Source organism: Heloderma suspectum, chromosome 3, assembly GCF_057233095.1.
Source record: "Heloderma suspectum isolate Gila_16-S chromosome 3, 16-S_ref, whole genome shotgun sequence".
Lineage (NCBI taxonomy): Eukaryota > Metazoa > Chordata > Lepidosauria > Squamata > Helodermatidae > Heloderma > Heloderma suspectum.
This window is the reverse complement of record NC_139460.1, coordinates 263626470-263648287: the sequence shown is the minus strand read 5'-3', so window position 1 is coordinate 263648287 and position 21818 is coordinate 263626470. Positions and strand designations below refer to the sequence as shown.

General features: G+C 44.3%; 1 protein-coding gene across 2 annotated transcripts; it reads right to left on the bottom strand.

Annotated features, from left to right (window-relative positions):
* Positions 1-2255: 2255 nt before the first annotated feature.
* Positions 2256-20457, bottom strand: PLEKHB2 (pleckstrin homology domain containing B2). Of its 2 annotated transcripts, XM_084846713.1 has the most exons (9): positions 20394-20457; positions 19755-19814; positions 15361-15406; positions 12890-13042; positions 11533-11635; positions 10416-10455; positions 5726-5815; positions 4980-5088; positions 2256-3017 (listed from the first exon to the last, which is right to left on the bottom strand). In XM_084846713.1, exons 3-9 carry the CDS (start codon positions 15395-15397, stop codon positions 2884-2886), a joined length of 666 nt encoding a protein of 221 aa, XP_084702839.1. In that variant the 5' UTR covers positions 15398-15406; positions 19755-19814; positions 20394-20457; the 3' UTR covers positions 2256-2883. The 2 variants fall into 2 exon arrangements, with proteins under 2 accessions (XP_084702839.1, XP_084702837.1); XM_084846711.1 differs by lacking the exon at positions 19755-19814.
* Positions 20458-21818: the final 1361 nt, after the last annotated feature.

Here is a 21818-nt window from a genome sequence, read left to right as displayed (position 1 = left end):
TACCTGGAAAGGCATCCCAGGAGCCATAGGATACTGTACATTTCCCCTGCTGCAGACAGACAACTTTCTGATGTCGTGGCTGCTCCAGCAAGAGCCAAAAAGGGGTGATGTCGGGGTACATCATGGAATGCTTTGGATCCACTGGATCCAAAGCCCCTTCCTCCTCTGCTGGAGACATCCCTGGAACAGAGAAAAACTATGCCAGCCCTGGACCCAGCATATTTTCCTTCCCATTGGAAGCAATGGGAAGGAAAATGTAAAAAATGAAAAACTGGGAAGACAGTGGAAAAAAGGCACAGCGCCACCCACCACCACTTTCTGCCCAGCATAAGCCCAGCAATGCTTAGGATGTGGCCCTTCCTCTGCCATGGACTCTTCCCCACCCCTTCCACAGGACCTCCCCCGGATTGCTCTGCATGTCACCTATCAAACAACTTTATTTGTTGCAGCAGCTAACTAAAAATTGCCATAAGTTTATCTGAGCAGTTGCTGTACTAGCAATCCACCAATTTAACTGTTATGCTTTAAAATCCAGCTGGCAGACAATTTTGTGTTCTTTCCATTTTATGTCCAAGTGATACTGCCTTACGAAGTGCAAATATTCACATGAAAATGCAGGTGCGTTTTCAACACATAGTGTGAAGATCCAGAGTTATGTCAAACCTGAACATAGAATCATAGAATAGTAGGGTTGGAAGGGGCCTACAAGGCCATCGAGTCGAACCCCCTGCTCAATGCAGGAATCCAAGTCAGAGCATCCCTGACAGATGGCTGTCCAGCCTCATCTTGAATGCCTCCAGTGTGGAAGAGCCCACCACCTCCCTAGGTAACATGACTAATTATCAAGACATACCAGGTATACAGTTCTAACTTGCCAGCAGTTCCAGGACTAAATTTATTTCAGTCTTTCCTCACAAAGTACAAATACATAGAAAGTGGGAATTTCAGGGAATTCTGTATAGTACACACAGTAGCACAGAAAGGATGGACTCTTAAAATTGTGCTAGACAAATTACCAAAAAAAAGGAAAAGCTAGTACCAATTTTTATTATATGATCACTTGGTCAGTAACTTAAAGGCTTCCAGCACACTTACATGGATATTAAATAAGGGACCCAGACCTATGGAATACTTAAGTATATTCAAGTCATACGTTCACAGCACTGTCATTTCAAATGCCCTAGATTATTCTTACAAAGGGACCCTGTCAGCAAAAATCTCAACAGGGAAGATTACTTGAAAAGCCCACTTTCAAATTTGACGGGTGTTGGATACAACCATGTTCTTCTCATTGAGTTTCAACAGCTGCTGCATACACCCACAAGGCAAACAGTGGCATATGCGTAATACAAGGCCTACAGAAGCCAATGTTAAGACTTCCAGTGCCATTACCTGGCTTTACCTCCCCCACAATTAACTTATTCCATTTCAAGAGGAACAAAATGTGTTGTGTTAGCGCTTGCCATTATGGCGAGTGGTACAACCAAGTTTTTCTCATTTGGTGCTGTTAAAGGTTTCAAGTTTGCCAACTAACACAGACTAAAGACACTTTGAAGAGTCTCGTACATGTCTCAGCTTTCAACAGGATGCATGAACGCTGATTGTAGATAAAAGAAATATGAAGACTGAAGCTTCATTTTTAATATAAAGATTGAAGCTTTGGCACCCTACACCACTGGAAAACAATTATTTCCTGGAAAGAGCACATGCTCATTTCTCCACTTTCTTATAGAGCTGTGTGTGAGAGTCAAAAGCAGAAAGTGAAGCTGGTCAAGGAAAAGCAAGTAACAAAAGAGTGGAACTTGCAAGTAGAACAGCCTTAACAGCCACAAATAGATCTCTCTGTAGCATGACAGGAAAGTGGATACTCTTACTAAATATAATTTGTAGTCAAAGATAAGATGTGTGTGTAGTCACACTGTATTAGCTCCCATTCTCTATTTAAAGGGTTCCCATATACCTAACCTAGTTTAAAAAAAGAAACAAAGCTTTGAACACATTTATGCCCAGTATGATCACAGCACCTCTGGCTATCTATTAAGTACTGGGTAGGGTTTTCACATCCAGACTGCACTATCCTTATCAATAGATTCTACCTGCCATGCCTGAGGCTGGAAGGGTCACCCATTAAGCTCTCTCTCTGGTCACCATTACTCTAGCAACTAAATGGAGTTGCAATTTCAAGGACACTGGAACAGTTTGCATGGTGATCAAACGCCTTTCTACCTTCCAAGTATGGATAGTAATGCTTTGGGGACAAACAAAATGTCACGAGACTTTATTGCTTAGCCTTTAAGAAGGACTTGTACAGTAATGCAGTATATGCTGTGGTGATACATATGCAAGCCTTGTCAGGCCAAGCAGTCATGGAAATGCAAGACCTCCCTGAATATAAAAACATCCCATGAAGCGTCTACTGAACCACCATCTTTGTCTTCATGGAGCATTACAAAAAGAACAGGTTCAAACACTCTGGATTCAGAAGTAGCTATTATTGCAGTATCCTGCTTTGCAGTTAGCATTCTAAGGCAGCAGCTGAAGTAAATTTAACAAAATGGTTACTACCTGATTGTAAAAATAAGTCAACTGTGGCCATTTAGCCATCATTAGTAACACTTCGTTGATATTACTGCTACATACTTATCAGTGCATAGCATGACAACTTCACCTGACCATGAGCTATTATGCTAACTGCTTCTCAACTAAAGTGCACCTTTGGGATAATAAAGAATTTTGTTAACTACAAATCCAGTATGTCACTAGCAAAAGTATTACTAGAACTTATTAAAAATCTGTAGATTAAACTGGAGCATTCTGAAAATGTATATATTAATGCACACAAAAGATTTTGGATCTCCCTCGTCTTGTTGCTGCACAGAAAACCTAGAAGACCCAGAACAATGAGCCCAGGGCCATTCCAGTTGCTGCTCCAGCAAGCATGCCCAGTGCCAGGTCTCCATCGTTGTCCCGGTAACGTTCTCGGATGATGACATGATTTGCAGGAGGCAGATAGGGACCTGGAAAGAAGAACATCATGGGGTATAAATTAATTCAACATGAAATATCATGCTCCTTTCTGTTGACTTTTCATTCTCTAAGGAATGTGAGATTTCCTTAAAATTCTCTCAACACATTCTGGACTATACCTTAAAAAGAAGAAGTAAGACATGTCTTGCAGTTAATGTGGACTAGACAGCTGTGTCTTTAATATCAAATGATTTAATGAATGAGCATCATTCATATATAAACATCATTCACACATGCACAGACACACCAGGAGGTATTGAGAAAACCAATAAAAACTGGCTACATTTCAGAAATCATGTTCTTTGAGGGAGCGCATGCACATACAGCTCATTCCCAATCACCCAAAACATGATGGAGGGTCAGAGGGAAACACGTCTGTAGCCAGCCATTGTGAGGGAACCAACCACTCATGCAGAAGAAACAGAAGACAGGCAAGTCACACCATAACAGCAAATTCAAACACAACATAATTCATAGAACTGCCGTTGTTGTGGAACATGGGTGCATGATATTATCAGTGCTCATACTTCAGGGATGGGTAACTGTGTGAGTCTGAGGCCATTTAAATGGCAGCCATAGTGACTACAGAGTGCTAAAAGGGTCAAATTCAATTTGCAAACAAGCTAATTTTGGCGCTTTGTACCTTCTATGGATGCCATTTCTAAAAAAAATCCTCCCTGATTTTGGGGGGCAGCTGCAGTGGGGGGCTGCATGCAGCCCACGTGAAGCTCACCCATCATACATGATCATTTATCTTTGCACCTCATATTAAAATTATAATATTATAATATTGTTTATCTTTGCCTCGTTGTATTATAATTATCTAGTACTATAGGCTAAACTAGGGAAGTGATAATCCAGTCATAGGTTAAGAACTCAGGCTCCAATTTCTTTGTAGGTCAACAGTTAACATTGTAAGGGTGCAACCCTATGGAGGTAGTTGTCAGCCTCCGACCTCAGACGCTGATAGATATCCAATGCAGGGCTGCCAGAGCACAGAGGCAATCCTTGCCTCCATGCACCGGCCACCCTGCATTTCTGGCTAGACAGGCAATTTCACCTGTCTAGCCAGGGAGCTTCGGAGCGGGGGTGGGGGCAAGCGGGGCATAGGAAGCTGCGTAACATGGCTTCTGCAGTCACCCCCCTGCCCACTTCTCCGTCTCTGAGCGCAGAGTGAACCATGTTGACTACAAGTGGGCAGGGAGCATGGTTTCTGGGAACCGAGATCGGAGTCCTGGCTCTGACCAGGAACCAAATGTTTATTAAATACCTCAGATAAATACCCCAGAAACGAAAAATCCTATGGCCCTCTAGACAGTGTCTAATGGCCATAGGATTGCTCCCTAAGAATACTCAAACTTTTAATGTGTGAAAGTATCAATGTGACATTAAGTCTCCATTATTTACATATATTATAATAACTGACTACAACCATTAAATATGGTATATTCCTGATACAAGGGAGCAAAAGCAGGACATGCTCAACAATGCAATCCTACTCAGAAGTAAGCTCCATTCCATTTAATAGGACTTACTTCCAGGTAAGTGTAAAGAGGACTGCAGCCTAAATAACCCTCTTATATAGTGCTAATGCACTAATTGTACTAGTTAATGTAGATTTCTTTTCAATGTTTTGAATATATTGTTAAGAAATTAGGATTCTATTCGTATAATTTATCCATCCTCATTTTAAAACTTTTTCTTCTTTTTTCTTCTTCAGCATCATTAATGTTATGATTTTATCAGTGAGCTAAAAAGGGAGATTGGAAGTAAGTGTAGCCTGTGTACTATAGGAAGGAGGGTTGATGGGATACATTTTTCCCTGTATTCATTTATTGTAAAGAAGAAAATACCCCACGGTCTAAAAAAAAACAAACCACACACAACATAATTCCACTGCGAAGTGTTGAATGTGCCAATCAAGTCAGAGAAAAAGAAATAGCACAAATTACCTTGGTTTGGATATTGGTAAGGGACTGCATATGTCTGTCCATTAGAAGAATAGATGATCTGAGTTCCTGGAGGTGGATATGCACCATTGTATTGTGGGTAGCCATAAACCTGATGAAATTACAAACAGGACTGTAATTACAAACAGGACTTTTTCCTCAGTTAAAAGTGCTAAGAGCCAGTGTGGTCTAATGGTTAGAGTGTAGAACTGGGACTTGGGAGATCCAGGTTTTAGGCCCCACTCGGCCATGAAGCTCACTGGGTGACTTTCAGCCAGTCTCTGACTCTCGACCTAACCTCCTTCACAGAGTTGTTTTGAGGATAAAATGGAGAGGAGGAGGATTATGTAAGTCACCTTGGGTTCCTTGCAAGAGGAAAAAAGGCAGGATAAAAATGTAATAATAAATACAAATAAAATAAATTCATTCTCTTTAATTGCAAGCACTGTTATGGCTAATGATTTAAGAGAACACCTGTGCAATGGACAGTGCTGTAATAGAAGATGGATAGAGGTTAAACCTCTTTTGCAACTAGGAATGTTGGGCATAATGCATTTGCAGGAAACTCAAGTAATAAGCTTCCCAACATCACCAGTTCAAGTCCTATGATTCTATGATCTACCTCTTCATGACAGCTGAGGCTGTCATCAAGTTTCAGGCATGGACGATGTTACAAAATGCCAAGAGTGACAGCTTTAAGGAACTTGTTCTAACCACCCTTTCTTTATATCATGTTTTATATGACCTACCTCAGGTGATGGTGTAGCATAAGCCGTGTATGGAGGAGGAGCTGAGGAAATGACATTGTCATCGCACATCACTTCAGAACCAATATAAGCCTGGATGCAAAATACAAATGCAGTTGTTCATACTCTTAAACTACAAACGCACCTTAACAAATGGGAGCTAGGGTTTTCTAACTGAGCTATCCAGTAAGACACCAAAGTGAAGTTTGCATCTTTGGGGCATATAAAGTGTTGGCTTTTGATACGAAATAGCATGACTAATGCTTATCTGGGGTATTTAATAATCATTGCTAAAGAAAAATGCAAGTGTATAGACCATTCCCATTTTACCCTCCATTCCATCTCAGGTAGGTGAGACATGGGAAGAGTATATTCACTTGGACATGAAGCAAATAGTCACAGGGCTCTGGGAAAGAATGTGCCACAGTAGCAAATACAAATAATAGGCCAGCAGTAGACCAACAAAGAGTAGATAGGGTTTCTTTCCCTACTCTTCAATAGCTCAGTTTGCTTCTAACACTCAAAGGCATTTATTTATGTATGTATGTATGTATGTATGTATGTATTTATTTTATTAAATTTATTAATCGCCCATCTGGCTGGTCACCCAGCCACTCTGGGCGATGTACAGCGTACAATAAAACAGTAAAATTCTACAATAAAAACATTTTCTAAAATACCCTAACCCACCCCAAATGCCTGCCTGAACAACCACGTTTTTAATGAACGACAGAAGCTCATTAAAGAGGGGGCATGGCGGACTTCCCTAGGGAGGGAGTTCCACAGAGTGGGGGCCATGATAGAAAAGGCCCTCTCCCTCGTCCCCACCAGTCTAGCTGTCCTGGCTGATGGGACAGAGAGAAGGCCATCCAAGGCTGGTCTTGTTAAGCGGCCTGTCTGGTGCTGCTGGAGGCACTCCTTAAGATAGGCTGGGCCAGAACCATATAGGGTTTTAAAAGTCAAAAACAACACCTTGAACTTGGCCCGGAAAACAACTGGTAACCAGTGCAACTCCTTCAGCACTGGAGTAATGTGATCTCGCCGGCGGCTGCCTTTAATCAGGCGAGCTGCCGCGTTCTGTACCAGCTGCAGCTTCCGAACCGTCTTCAAGGGTAACCCCACTTACAGCGCATTACAGTAGTCTAAACGAGAGGAGACCACGGCATGTACTACCAATGGGATCAGATGGTCGGGAAGGAAGGGGTGCAGCCGCCGTATCAGATGGAGCTGATACAGCGCTGTCCGGCTCACAGCTGACACCTGAACCTCCATGGACAGCTGGGAGTCTAAAATGACCCCCAGGCTGTGGACCTGGTCTTTCAAGGGTAGCCATACCCCATTCAACACCAGGTCAACATCCCCTAGCCTCCTCTTGTCTTCCACCAAAAGTACCTCGGTCTTGTCAGGGTTCTGCTTCAGCTTATTCCTCCCCATCCAGCCACTCACCATCTCCAGACATTTGGACAGGGATTCTACGGCCAACCTTGGTGAGGATTTGAACGAGAGGCAGAGCTGCATGTCATCCGCATATTGATGACACCGCACCCCAAACCTCCTGATGATAGCCCTCAGCAGCTTCACATAGATGTTAAATAGCATCGGGGAGAGGATGGAACCCTGTGGCACCCCACAAGTGAGTGGCCATGGGTCTTAAACCTCCTCTCCCAGTGCTACCCTCTGATACCTGCCGGAGAGGAAGGACCAGAACCACCGCAATATGGTGTCTCCAATGCCCAACCCCTCCAGGCGGTCCAGGAGGATACCGTGGTCAACGGTATCAAAAGCCGCTGAGAGGTCGAGGAGAACAAGGAAGGAGCATTCACCCCTATCCAAAGCTCTCCTCATATCATCCACCAAGGCGACCAAGGCCGTTTCTGCCCCATGCCCAAGCCTGAAGCCCGACTGAAATGGGTCTAGATAATCAGTTTCTTCCAAGTGTGCCTTCAATTGCATCACCACCACCCGCTCAATCACCTTGCCCCAAAATGGCAGATTTGAGACTGGGCGAAAGTTGTTCAGAACTTGAGAATCCAAGGAGGGCTTCTTTAAGAGCGGTCTTATCATCACTGCCTCCTTGAGGGCTGATGGCATCACTCCCTCCTCAAGGGAGGCGTTCACCACCGCCCTGATCCCCTCACCCATTATTTTTAGTGCTGTGCTGAAAATTTCTCCCACATTTTTTTCAGCCATTCTCATTCAATTTGATAGAAAAGGAATCACTTTTGAAAAGAAATTCAATGGTGAAGAAAATTTGGAGAAATTCTCATGGGTTGGGTTTGGGTTTCTTGGGCTTACCTTACTTAGGAGGTGGCCAAGGAATGAGTATAAGTATCCTGTCTTTCATTGTACAAACATCTCTCTGTCCGCCAGTAGCCTCCTCAGCTTCCTACACTTCAATTAAAGCCTAGTTTAAGGCACCATGAGGTAATTCTTCCCATAGGGCTTTTTCAGACCAGGACATGCAGGCAGCCTGGGAGACTAGCTGTGATTAGGTAAGCTCAACAACACCACAAAAATAAATTATAAAACATCCGGAATGAGGCAGAACAATGGAAGCCTTTTTCATTGGGCAGGGGAGAAAACTTGCAGGAAATTGGAGGACAGATTTTGACAGAGCACTAACTCCATCTCATCCCTGGAGCTGGACACAACACTGCCCCCACCTGCATTGCAGTGGATGCAGACTGGGGGACAGCCTGCCAAGGCAGTTGATGCTGTTGCAGCACGAAAACCCCCAAAACTTTTACCAAAAAATAAAGAAGCTGTGCTACAAGCCCTGCCAATGGGAAGCTCTACCTGGGAGAAACTGTTCAGAATTCCCACCCCCCACCCCCGGTGAAATGTGGTGAAATTGTCTCGCAAATTTCTCTCCCCACAAGTTAGGAGGAGAATTTCAAGAGGCCACTTGTGCACAGCTCTAATTGTTCTCTTGTTCAACCTCTACGCATGATTTTGTATCACACCAACACTACTTCTATTTTCTGTGGAACACAGTAGCATCCCCCATACTGGCTTTGCAAACACCGACCAACAGCTACATAGCGCTTCCCCCATCCCCGCTGCAAACAGACTGATGATATGCCCTCTCAACATTCACCACCTGTGAATGGGATGCCAAAGGGGGTTTTTTGTGGGGGGGGGGATTTGGTCCCAGCCCTAGACTGCAACCCCCATAGGGCCAGTCCCCAAAGTATAAGTATACTGCATATCTGTCTCTCTCAAACACACATACACTCCTCTTTCCTCCATACATTTTCCCTATTAGTATTTTTGGACAAGGGGACTTTTTCTGAGGAAGATTTTGCTATGCCTCCTGCACCAGCACAACAAATCTGAGTTATACAACACTGGAAGGCGTGGGTTATATTTTTATCCAAAACACGCAGCCAGCAGTTATGGCAAAAAAATTAATCCCTGTGACTTCTCAGCAACAGACTTCTTACAAAAAAGGGACCTCAAAATAGTAAGTCTATTTAACAACTCCATTCTTTCAGCAGCTGTAGAAGCATGCTTAATGAATGGTGTTGCACAGGGAGCTATTTTTAAGAGGCCAACCTGTCCCATTCATGTCAGCCCCACAGTTAAAAGGGAAGGAGACAATCCCAGACTTTTACCCACTGCCAGTTTCCAAACTGTATTCATTCGTTCTTCCGAAGCATCTCAAGCCCTTTTGCCTTTATGCAGATAGAAACTGAACCAACCTGGCTGGTTTTCTTTTTATTTCAGAACACACTGCTTATAAAGAAAAGAAAAGAAAAGAAAAGAAAAGAAAAGAAAAGAAAAGAAAAGTCTCCTGCTATGTAGCTCTGCCTAGGGAGGGCTATTTTCTTCCCTTTTTCTTTTTCTACTACAACGCAAAAAAGTCATAGATCTTTTACAAAAGAAACTATTACTGTGCCAAACTTCTCACCCAACGTGCCCTGCAGTCTCCATCCATAAAACGTAGAATTTGATACTTAGTTTACCAGACACAGTAGACTACTCAAGGACTCCCCCCACCCCCCAGTCCACTTTCCTTAACCTTTGCAAAGGCTTACACTTGGGTAAAAGAGCAAGGACGGGCTAAGCACTGTCCTCACTACCGAATTCCTATGATTTTTTTAAGGTTGCAGCAGACGCTCCTAAAATAGTTTTTTCCCATAAGTCAGCTTGAATTATCAAACAGCTGGCCCGGTGTGAAAAGTTGAGCCACCTCTTTTCTGCATGAAAACTGAAATACCATTCACCACCGCCACCGCCGCCACCTCTCTACAAGTTAGGTGACCTTCCAAAGTGTCCCTCCCCCATGTATTTGAGAGGTCCCTTTTTATCAAGATCTGCAAGAACTATTAAAACCTGTTAGTGCCATCACTATCTTCCAGTGCCTGGCACTCACTCTGCTTCAGCTAACCAACAGATGCCTACAGATGCTCACTTTTATGGTCTGTCAGTGCAGTGAGGGACTGTGTCAAGTTCAGCACCAATCCAAGCTCTTGCCTATAACTTGGTGTTTCCCCAGGAGGCGCAACACAGATCTGTAAGCATCACGCACGGGTCAGGCCTAGTCCACTGTGCTGCCTCCTTCCACTGGAGCAATGGAGATGCGGGACAAGGTGCTCGCCACAAAAGTGTACTGGAGACAGCAACAGAACCGAAAGGCTGTTTCTCTGACCACTACAACAACAGGAACTACAACAAAAACAAAAACAGTTACCTCATTTGTTCTGGCATCTTGGAGAGCGATTTTCCAAGCCCTGTTGGAGGCATGAACAAGCAGAATATAAAAGAAATCACCAGTAATGAGTCCTCAACTTACATGTGCAATTGCCGATTAAAACTGTACATCACAAGCCTGTTAATAGCTTTAGATATGCAGGGTGAAGCTGCAGATGACATGTTGGGAACTCCGTAATTCGAACTCTGAAAGCTTTTTATCTTACAAAATGCAGCAGGGGGTGGTGGGCATGATTAGGAACAGCGCTGGTGTGTAACAAAAAGGTGTTACTCTTTTGAATCAGGATCACAGTGACCCCAGCCTCGATCCAAACTGGGCTCCCAAAGTGGAAAGTGTATAAGCAAGAGCCTGGGCTCATACGTTTCCCTTCCAGGACTAAGAGCAGTTTGGGGGTGAAATTTAAGGCAAAGCGTTAGGTCCATTCGCCTTCCGCCCCCTTGCCCTGTAGCCCCAATCCATATCAGGCCCAGCTTTTTGTAAAATAAAAATATGTCACGAGTTCCAGCCACCGAACTTCCACGTCATGTGTAGTTTGACCCTTAGTCTGATGCATCACAGGCCTAGGCAATGATCTCATTAACCGTTATCAGGGTGCAAGAATAAAATTCCCAAGAGCCAGAAGTCTTTGAAGGGATATTAACAAATAGAGGGAAACTGAAATATCTCTGAATAGTTATGCGATGATCTGGAGAGGAGAAAGCAAGCACACTCAGCTGAAGATACAGGACAAATTAGAGTGCAGCTGCCATTACCCCTGCCTAGGGTTCCTTAAGGAGGAAAAAAAGGCAGGATATAAATGTAATCAATAAGTAACACGCACCAAATTTCAAAGAACTGAGAACGAGTTAGTTACATAAATCAGTTCAACAGCAGCATTCAATAGTTAGCTGAAATATGGGTATACATTTTGCAATTGGCAGACTTGTCATTGTTTTACATAGCAATTCAATCAAGGTACAGCTTAGACCACAACATATTATGTACACGGGAGAGGTACATGGCTAGAAATCCAGGCCTGCTACAGGCCTGGATTTTTAAAAAGGGATGTTCTTGTACTTGCAACAAAACAGAATAGCTACAATCCTTGGAAACTCACAAGCAGTCATCAGCACTTTCTGCACAGAGGCTGAGCACTTTCCCATCACGGCAAATGATCTGTAGCACGCAATCTCTAGGTTTCCCCTCTGGAGATTGGAGACCTGTCCCAGAGAAAGGAAAAGATGTGTTTTCACTCCAGGTGACAAGAAGCGAAGTTGCTCGACTCATCCGAACTCAGATTCTCAAAAGGGCAAAGGCATAGGACGGGAAACCTGAATGGATGGCCAGAGCAGAATCCCATGACTGACAAGTGGAGGAGATACATCCAAGGCCGGCTAAAGCCCTTACTGCTGAAGAACCAAGGGGCAAGACTGGGCTGGGGCTCAGCGGATGCTATGTAAGGACATTTCCCCAACCCTCGTCTCCAGCAGAGCTGGAAGTTGTTCTTTGTATGGCATACAGCTATGCTGGAAGAGAAGAAATACTGTGTAGGAACCTTACTGACAGCTGTTTTGCCAGGCCAGAGTTCCACTTGAATTTTTCAGTGCGCGTAGCAATGGCTGTAGGCTAAAGAGGTTATAACAGGGATCCCCAATGCAGTGCCCACGGGTGGTGCCTCCAATGGCACCCATGAATGGGTCCCCAGCATGGTGCCCATGGGAACTCAAATAAATAAATAAATGTTTTCATTTACTATTTTATTTTTCCATTTTTTTGATATGCATACATGCATTTGTATGAAATGCATACAACTTTCTAGCAATTATACATGGGCTGCAACAAAGGTGGACCAATATTCAAATAAGTAAGCATTTGGAGGTGACATCTATGTGCGCCCTTTCAAATGCTGAAAGGGTTGCAAGGTCTTCAATCCATTGCATTATAGGAGCTGATCGTTTATCCTTCCAGTGTTGTATTATCAGTCTTTTAGCTGCCAAAAGGGTGAAGAGAATCCATTTATGCTGACCATTTCTTAATTTCCATGAAGCAGGTAAATAATTTAAAAGAGTTTTGTACATCAGTGAATATTAAAGACTGTTCCAGCACAATTTTTTTCTGTGTAATAATCTCCCTGCAAAAAGAAGCAACATTGCTAAAATGTATGTTTAAAAGAAGCATTCGCTGTATTGCACTGCCAGCAATTAGCTGAATTAGACAACTGAATTCAGTCAGACTTACTTCTGAGTCGACCTGCATAGGATTGCACTGTAAGTGTGTGCAGTGCCACATAACCATCACTGACCACGGGTTGGATAGTGGAAAATGACTTTTTGTGAATTCAGCACTGTAAACTTAGTTCTACATCACGCGTATTTGTATTACAGATGGTACCAAATTCACTTGTGACTGATGGAAGAAAGCAGACATACGCACATGGGGGGCAGTAAAAAGCTCAATTAAAAGTACATATTCACCTCGGCATTCATTTCCCACTCTGACGTTGATGCAATCGACTTTCATGTGAATTCTGTCCTCTAGATCATGCCGCTGTTGGTCATCATAAAATAATAAATAGCCATGAGACCAGAGGTCAAACCAATTCTTCTTCCAGCGCCGTAATATGGTACCTAAAGGAACAGCGAGAACGATGATTTTGAAAAGTTCTGATTAGAGGGCATTCTTGTTCTGTCGACTTGGGATGTGACTTATCTTTCAAATTTTATTTTATTTAAAAGAAAAAGGAAAGAAAACACAAATGACCCATAGAACAAGTTACCTACATATTCAGTTTTTCCCATTTGTGTGACGTGACCTTCTAAAGTTCTAGTATCTGATAAGTATTCAAATAATAATGTAATTTGCATCAGGAAATAATGGGCCATTTTGGATGTAACAATCCTGGCTTGCTATAGTTTGGCAAGTTAGAAATAAGCACTGGCCCTGCGTACTCCTACCTCACCCTCACCCTCCCCTTCTCCCATCACAAATCGTTTAGAATCCTGGTTTGTAAACTGATATTAAGCCAGAATTCCCCATAGCAGAAGTAACAGGGAACTCTGGATTATTTGTTTTATTTATTAATTAAAATTATATACTCCCTTTCCACTAAAAATGGTGGTCAAGGTCTATTAATGGCTACCAACTAACCTATCAATGGCTACATTTGTAACGGATGTGTATATATATAAGCTCCAGTACCAAAAGCCATATGCCTCTGCATACCAGTTTCTGGAGAGCATGAGCAAAATAGCACCTTCCTGCTCATGTCTGGCTTGGGAGCTTCTAAGAGACATCAGATTGGCCACTGAAGGAATGGAATGCTGGACTGGGTAGGGCTTTGGTCTGATCCAGCAGGGCTCTTTGTATGTTCTTAAATCAGGATCACAGCATGGAAGCCAAGACACAAAAAAGAAGAGTAGGGGAAGGCTGAGTAAGCCATATGCTGGCCTGACGTTCATTCCCTTCTTGCAAGCTGGGAGCATTATATCCAAACCAGCCCAGTAACTTCTACATAGTAAGAAGAGTGAGTGAGCACAAGGATAATTTGTAGAACAGAGGCTCCAGAATTCCCATTTCTTAAAAACAAATTCCACACTGATTAGATTGTTAGAGGTTTGTTTTACTCTTAGTGATCATGCTTGTCATGCAGGTAAACCAAACTTCTGAGAAATGTATCAGAAGAAGCAAAAGCAACTGACATGCCTACTCGGATGTAAGTCCTATCAAGCTCAATGGGACTTACTCCCAGGTAAGTGTGCATAGTATTTACTTCTTCACACTGTGCATAGCTAAACCAAGGGATCTGTTATCACAAGGCATAGGGTTGGCTACCAACCTCAATGGCTTTAAAAGAGGATAACAGGATTAGACAAATTCATGGAGGCAAAAGCTATCACTGACTACTAGTCTTGATGGCTTTATTTTACTTCCAGTATCAGAAGCAGTATGCCTCTCAATACCAGTTGCTAGGGACCACAAGCAGGACGGTCCTATTGCATTCATGCCTTGCTTATGGGTAGAGATGTGACGACCAGAGAAAAAGACCAGGAAAATCACAGGGAAAGACCATTTTTTTCTGAAGGCTTTTTTGTTTTTTTCTGAAAAATTGAGAATTATGAAATATTTTCTTTTAGAATGACAAATAAAATGTTTAAGACATGATGTTTGTATCTTGCTACCTGGCTTTTAAACTGATTTCTAAAAACTCAGGAAGAATTTTATTTAAGACTATCTACAGTATCACATCATTACAATTCCTGGGAAAATCAGGTTTTCCCCCATGGCTCCGAAATTTCTAGAAATTTGTACACCTCTACTTGTGGGTTTCCCATAGGCATCTGGTTTTCCATTGTGGAAACAGAATGCTGGACTAGGTAGGCCTTTTGTTCTGATCCAGCAGCCCTCTTCTTATGTTCTTAGGACTGCAGCCTGAATGTCAAGAAATATTTCCTAGTTCTGCTTATAGCAAACTATTTTTATGTTTTTCTGACAAACCATTAGTCGGAAGTCAGGCAGTCAAGGATTATCCCTGGACCAGTGACACAGATGGACATCTTTGCATTCATTTGTGGCCAAAAATGCTGCCCTTAAGGTTTTTAGCATTATATTATTTGTTTTTAATAATCATTGAATTAAAAATATGCCCCCACCTCACTCCAAATATGAATCTGGTTTTTGCCATGTTTTTCTGAGATGCTCTAGAAACCACAATACACAGGAGATTCACAACCAGATCTCCTGATCTTTTCTGTTTTAATTCAACGCAGCCATAGAGGCGACCAATTTGTTCCAAGCAGCAACACTGCAGCGGGAGCGTTCACCCTTTCCTCCTGTGCTATTCTTCTGCCCACCTCACCCTGCTGCCATTTGCCTAGTGTGGGGAAATACAACTGGGCAGCTTGAAACAGAAACAGAAAAAGGAGAGCTGACAGAATCCATTACTCACTTTGCCGGAGCAGCCATCCACTTTTCACCAAGGCCATCACCGAACACTGGGGAGAAAAGGAGGGTGATGAGCCATCGATATAGCACAACACAGCAGTAATGATGTAGAAAATATGTTTCTATGTCCATAGTTCTCAAAGTATGAGGCAGACCTCCTTAAAAAGCACAGTAGGTATATGGGGGTATATGTGTGAGAGAAGACAATCTCCATGGAAACACATGTTGCTATCATACTATATAGGACATCATTCACTCATCAGCTCTTCATCCATCATGCCTCACCCTCTGGCATTCCCCAGGAAGCCTTACCCAGCTTCAGTATCTTCCATTGGGAAACAGGTTCATATAAGGCCAAAACGGACATTACTTTAAATCCATATCTAGCAGCTACATCTTTTGTCATTTTAACTCTAGAGTAGGCATGGGGAGGGTGGCTTTTAAGATCCAGATTGGCCCCTCCACCTACTCTAGAGTAAACTGGGCAGAGCTGCTAGATACGGAATTAAAATAATGTCTGCTTTGGATCCAAGGAACTAAAATCACCACACAACTTGAAGGGCTCTTCTGCTTCTGACTAACTCACAACTGAAAAACTGTCACATTCTGGGCTGCAGGACATACGACAACAATACTACTTCCTTAGGGGACTAAGTGGAATTACGAAGGAGGCTATAATAATAATTAACAAATGCAGTCAAAACAGCCTCTCCTTTAGCTGCCATTTTGTCCTCTTGCTTATTCCCAAAGAAGGAAGAGATAAGACCCATGTGTAATAATTGACCTGCCAAGCAGCACCTTGCATGAGGTTCTCAGCCAGGCAAGAACATGAGCAACCACATCAGTTTCCCGACCATTGAAAATACTACTTCCACCAATTTCCAACAATTGCTTATTAATAATACAGCCTGAACTTTTCTAGCAATGGTGATGGGTCAATTATTTAAATGTGCAGGTCAATCCTACCCCCGTTTGCTCCAAAGTATATCCCAAAGTAAATTCAGTGGGGCATACAAAAATGTATTCATTCATTTAAAGTGTTTTTATCCTGTTCCTCAGCCAAAAAAGGCTCCCAGAGTGGCTTACAAAGAATCAGTTAAACAAGATGGTTCCTGCTGGCAGGCTACAAGCTAAAAAGACACGACAAACAAGAGATGGGTAGGGAAGAAGGAAAAGCCTTTTAGCAGGGCTGGTGAAATGGTCCTGCTTCTCCTCTCCTCTCCCTCTGAAACAGCCTGCTAGAATGGCTGATGGTGTGTGCCGTTGGTAGGCATGTGTTTAGGACTGCAGCCTCAGTGGGGAAAATAAGCCACTCTCTGTGAGCTAATTCAGCTGATAAGCTCTGAAAAGTGAGCCAGCATAAGAAAGCAAGAAAAGGGTGTGTGTCAGTGAAGGGCTGAACACGCCTTTATTTACAAGTACAGGGTTAAAACTGCAGCCCTAAGAATTCTTAGCAGGACGTCAATCTCATTGAACGCAGTGGGAATTGCATCCGCATAAACACGTTTTTGATTGTTCTAAAAAGCAAGGTTTGGCTACTATTTACTTTATATAAAAAGCATTCTCTCTCTCTCTGTTATGTACGGCACTCCACATTGCCCCCTGCTCCCCAAATAATATAGCAAACAAAAAAACCCACTGTCTTCCATTTCTACTAATGGATGGGTTATTACAGCCTTCCCCCCCCCCCATTTTTGAGCACCATGCTAGCTTTAAACAGCTGGCAATTGTACCATAATTTTATATGACCCTAACGCTGTATGTACGAAGCTGTTGCCTATCAGGCCAGGCCACTGGCCCATCCAGCTCAGTATTGTCCACACTGGCTGGCACCAGCTCTCCAAGGTTTCAGACACAGATCTTTCCCAGGCCTACTTGGAAATACTGGAGATTGAACTTGGGCACATCTGCATCCAAAGCATGTGCTCTACCACTGAGCTACAGCCCTTCTTACTAGCACAAGCTCGCCAAGGGCTCAGGCAGAGCTTTCTACTGGAAGCCCTTTCAGCTGGGGATAGCGCTGCCTGAATCCAGTATTCCTCATAAGCATGCACTCTACTATAGGGCAATAGCCCCTACAGAGTTAACCAGCTTACGACAGAAATCCCAGGAGAGGGTCCCAGGGACCATAGGATGGCTCGTAATTCCCCTCCGAGGTTGGAGAGAGAACTCTGAACTCAGAAGAGGAGGTCGGAGATCTGACCCCCCAAAACCCTCCCCTCACGGACAGCACGGAGAGAACCATGGTGGCGACCACAGACCCTCAGGAAAGGAGGCATTCCAGTGGGGGGGGGAGAGGGAAGGAGACCTGAAAGGCCGACATACCAGTTACCTTGAGTCTCCTCCAACCTCCCTCCCGCCCACCCTGAAGCACCCTTGCTAGATGGGGAGGACCACACAGCACACCACAGTTTCTATCCGCTTGAGGAAATGACACCATCCAAAACAAACAAGGCTACATATTCCATCAGATGTATCAATCATCCAGTTGGGGTTTTCCTCACAAGCCTGAAATAGATGCTAACTTTCTACCACTACCAAACCATCTTGAACCCTAAACCAACCCTTTCTGTCACACACATATCAAGAATATTCTCCCACGCCCCAGGTCATACTCTGTTCATATTTCAGTAACAATCTCACAAGAAAATTATAAAAGAGAGCCTAACGCTTCAAACTATAGCATTTTACTTTTTATTAGAACAAAACACAAACAGCATTACCATCATTTCAAAAACAGCAACGAAGGGCACAATCCTATGCATGTTTAGACAGAAAAAAGTCCTACAGCCCCCAGCAACTTCCAGCCAGCTGCCGAATACTGGGAGTTGTAGGACTTCTTTCTGTCCAAGCATGTATAGAATTCCAACTTTAGTTTTATAATCTGCCAAAGAACATTTGTTATTGGGTGGATTAAAAATAAAATGAATAAATAAAATAAATAATAAAAATGTGTCTGAACAGCCTGAACCTTGGTAGTAATGGTGATGGGTCAATTATTTGGACATGCAGGTTGATCCTATCTATGTTTGCTCCAAAGTAAATTCTTTGGGCAGATTACAAATTTAGGGCTTACAAATTTCATAGAATCATAGAATAGTAGGGCTGGAAGGAGCCTATAAGACCATCGAGTCCAACCCCCTGATCAATGCAGGAATCCAAGTCAAAGCATGTGGGAGAGCCCACCACCACCTTAGGTAATTAGTTTCATTGTCGTATTGCTCTAACAGTCAGGAAGTTTTTCCTGATGTTTATCTGGAATCTGGCTTCCTGTAACTTGAGCCCATTATTCCATGTTCTGCACTCTGGGATGATCAAGAAGAGATCCTGGCCTTCCTCTCTGTGACAACCTTTCAAGTGCTATCATATCTCCCCTCAGTCTTCTCTTCTCAAGGCTAAACATGCCCAGTTCTTTCAGTCTCTCTGCATAGGGCTTTGTTTCCAGTCCCCTGATCATCTCTGTTGCCCTCCTCTGAACCCTGTCTAGTTTGTCTGCACCCTTCTTAAAGTGTGATGCCCAGAACTGGACACAGTACTCCAGGTGAGGCCTAAAGCAGTGCTGAGTAGAGGGAAACTAGTACTTTACATGATTTGGAAGCTATACTTCTACTAATGCAGCCCAAAATAGCAGTTGCCTTTTTTGCAGCCACATCACATTGTTGACTCATATTCAGCTTGTGATCAACAACAATTCCAAGATCTTGCTTGTAGTATTGTTGAGCCAAGTATCCCCCCATCTTGTAACTGTGCATTTGGTTTCTTTTTCCTAGGTGCAAAACTTGGCATTTATCCCTATTAAATTTCATTCGGTTGTTTTCAGCCCAGAAGTCCAGCCTAGATCACTTGTCTTCCAGGGTATTAGCTACCCCATCCAATTTTGTGTCATCTGCAAATTCGATAAGCGTTCCCTGCACCTCCTCATGCAAGTCATTAATAAAAATGTTGAAGAGCACTGGGCCCAGGACTGAGCCCAGCAGTACCCTGCTCGTTACCTCTCCCCAGTTTGAGAAGATCCCATTGATAAGCACTCTTTGAGTCCAATTCTGTAGCCAACTATCCACCTGATAGTTGTTTTGTCTAGCCCACTTTTAGCTAGTTTGCTAAACAGGATATCATGGGACACTTTATTAAGGGCACATGTTTAGACAGGAAAAAACTCCTACAATTCCCAACATTCCTCCAGCCAGCAAGGCTGGCTGATGCTGGGAGTTGTAGGGCTTTTTCTGTCTGAACAGGCAGAGGACTGCGCCCTTAATGAAGGACTTCCCATTTTGCTTTGTTTTCAAGCAGGGCTCCCGCACAAGTTAACAGCAGCATGACAGCAACAAGCAGGAATTCATCAGGTAAAGCTTTCGCATCCCCGTTATCTCTATAGCAGGAAGCTCTTCACTGGCTTACTTTCTTGCTTATCACGCAGCTCTTGAGATCCTCCAGACGGGGATCTTGAATTACAATCAGCTGAAATACAAGAATTGCTCCACATAAGCACTAGAAACCCAATCCGACGGGAGACTCGTTTGAACAGCGTCAATTGTTTTTACAAACCCGCCGCGCCATCCCAAAAGGGCTTCGCTGGATGTCATTTAGGCGACCTCCCCGCACCCCTCGATTTAACTCCCGACCACCCTCCTCTCCTCCGACACTAAGACCACAGAAGGCGGGAAAGGCAGCCTACGAAGCGCCCGACGAAACCCCAGCGCGTTTCCCCGCGGCTGGTAACGGGGCGGCGGCGACTTAGACGCCATGCACTCGTTCCAGCCGCGGGGATTACAAAACGCGGCGGCGTGACCTCGTTGGCTTTGACCCTGGCTCGCCCAGACAAGCTGCAGCCAGAGGAAAGCTGCCCTCGCCGCCCCAGCAGGGCTCTCGCTCTCTCTTCTCTCGCCCTCCTCCCCGGACCATTAAGGGCCGCCAGAAGGCGCGCCACCGCCCTTCGCTCCCGGTGGTCTGGAAAAGCCAGCCCAGGCCCAGGCCCCCTCCCGGTCCTCCACCAGCCAGAGAGGCGACGAGGCAGATCGAGAGACCGACCAAGCCTACCTGTTACACTTCGCGAAGAGCCCACGAATCCCAGCAGTCCGCGCTTCCTTCGCCTTGTTGTTGCAAGAGGACGATGAGCGCACGCGCCCTCCTCCCTCCCGGGTCTCTGGCGTCAGGCCGGTCCTATGATCAGTCGCGTCACTCGGCGCTACTGCGCATGCTCACAGGGGTAGGTGGGAACGGTAGTATCCCAAAGCGGAAGGCGGTGGAGTGGGGCAGGCGTCCCGTTAAATCAAACCCTGGAAAGTGTGTTATTAGGGTGTGCTAACGCCGTCTTTCTCAAGGGTCTCTTACATTCTTGCATAGTTGCCGCGGTCGAGCGATCTGTAACTGAAGGGTGGCAGGCGGCAGTAATGCAACCGAAACTCTCCCCGCGACTTGAGTTCCATCCCAGCGGAAGCTGGTTTTCAGGTAGCCGGCTCAGGTCGACGCAGCCCTCCGTCCTTCCGAGGTCGGTGAAATGAGGACCCGGCTTGCTGGGGGAAAGGTAGTCACGACTGGGGAAGGCAATGGCAAACCACCCCGCCACAGTCTGCCAGGAAAAGGCCGAGGGAAAACGGCGTCCCTCTAGGGCTCAGTAATGACTGGGTGCTTGCACAAGAGGAACCTTTCCTTTCCCCTCCATCCCTGCCCAAGCCCCAGTTATTCTTTCTCGCTTAAAAGTAAAAGCACAATGTATTCCTCTCAGTAGAGTAACGCCGACGGGCAGCCGCGTGAAGCTGCATGGATTTGCATACACCGCCCTATGGGTGTTTACTGGGAAGAGAATCCCGCCGTGTTCTGTGTGGCTTATTGCTTGCGGCCTAGCGAGTGTGTTTAGGGTTGCATGCCGCCCTCGGCATACCTGCCAGGCAGTACCTCGAGGCGGCAGCATATGAGTTAGGGAGAAGAAGTAGGATGCCCGATCTCGAGCCAATGCCGTTGTTGGCATCACCTCATCTTTAAGCACAGCGTGTCACAAAATAGTCACAAGGGTTATTGCAATTACATGCTGCAACTGAAATATTACTAATTTTGTAGTTCCGTTACAGTGTTTCTCTCAAGATGAAGTTTTGCATTCTTCTATTAAAAAAAAAAAAGTACTGCGCTACGGTAAACAGTACTGTGGCACCTTAAAGACTAACATTTCCAGCACAATCCTCTGCCTACATGGCTGGCTGGGGAATGCTGGGAGCTGTAGGACTTTTTCTGTCTAAACATGGAAAGTCTTTAATGTGCCAGAAGATTCTGTTGTTTTTGCTGCAATGGACAGGATACCCGTCTCAAGTTTGTCTCTTTTGCAAGTCTTTCATGATCATCATGGCCAGCCCAGGAGAAAACAATATTTTAATTTTATTTTTTATTTCATTTATTTCATTTCTATACCACCCAATAGCCGAAGCGCTCTGGGCAGTTCACAAAAATTAAACCACAAAGTGCAGCATA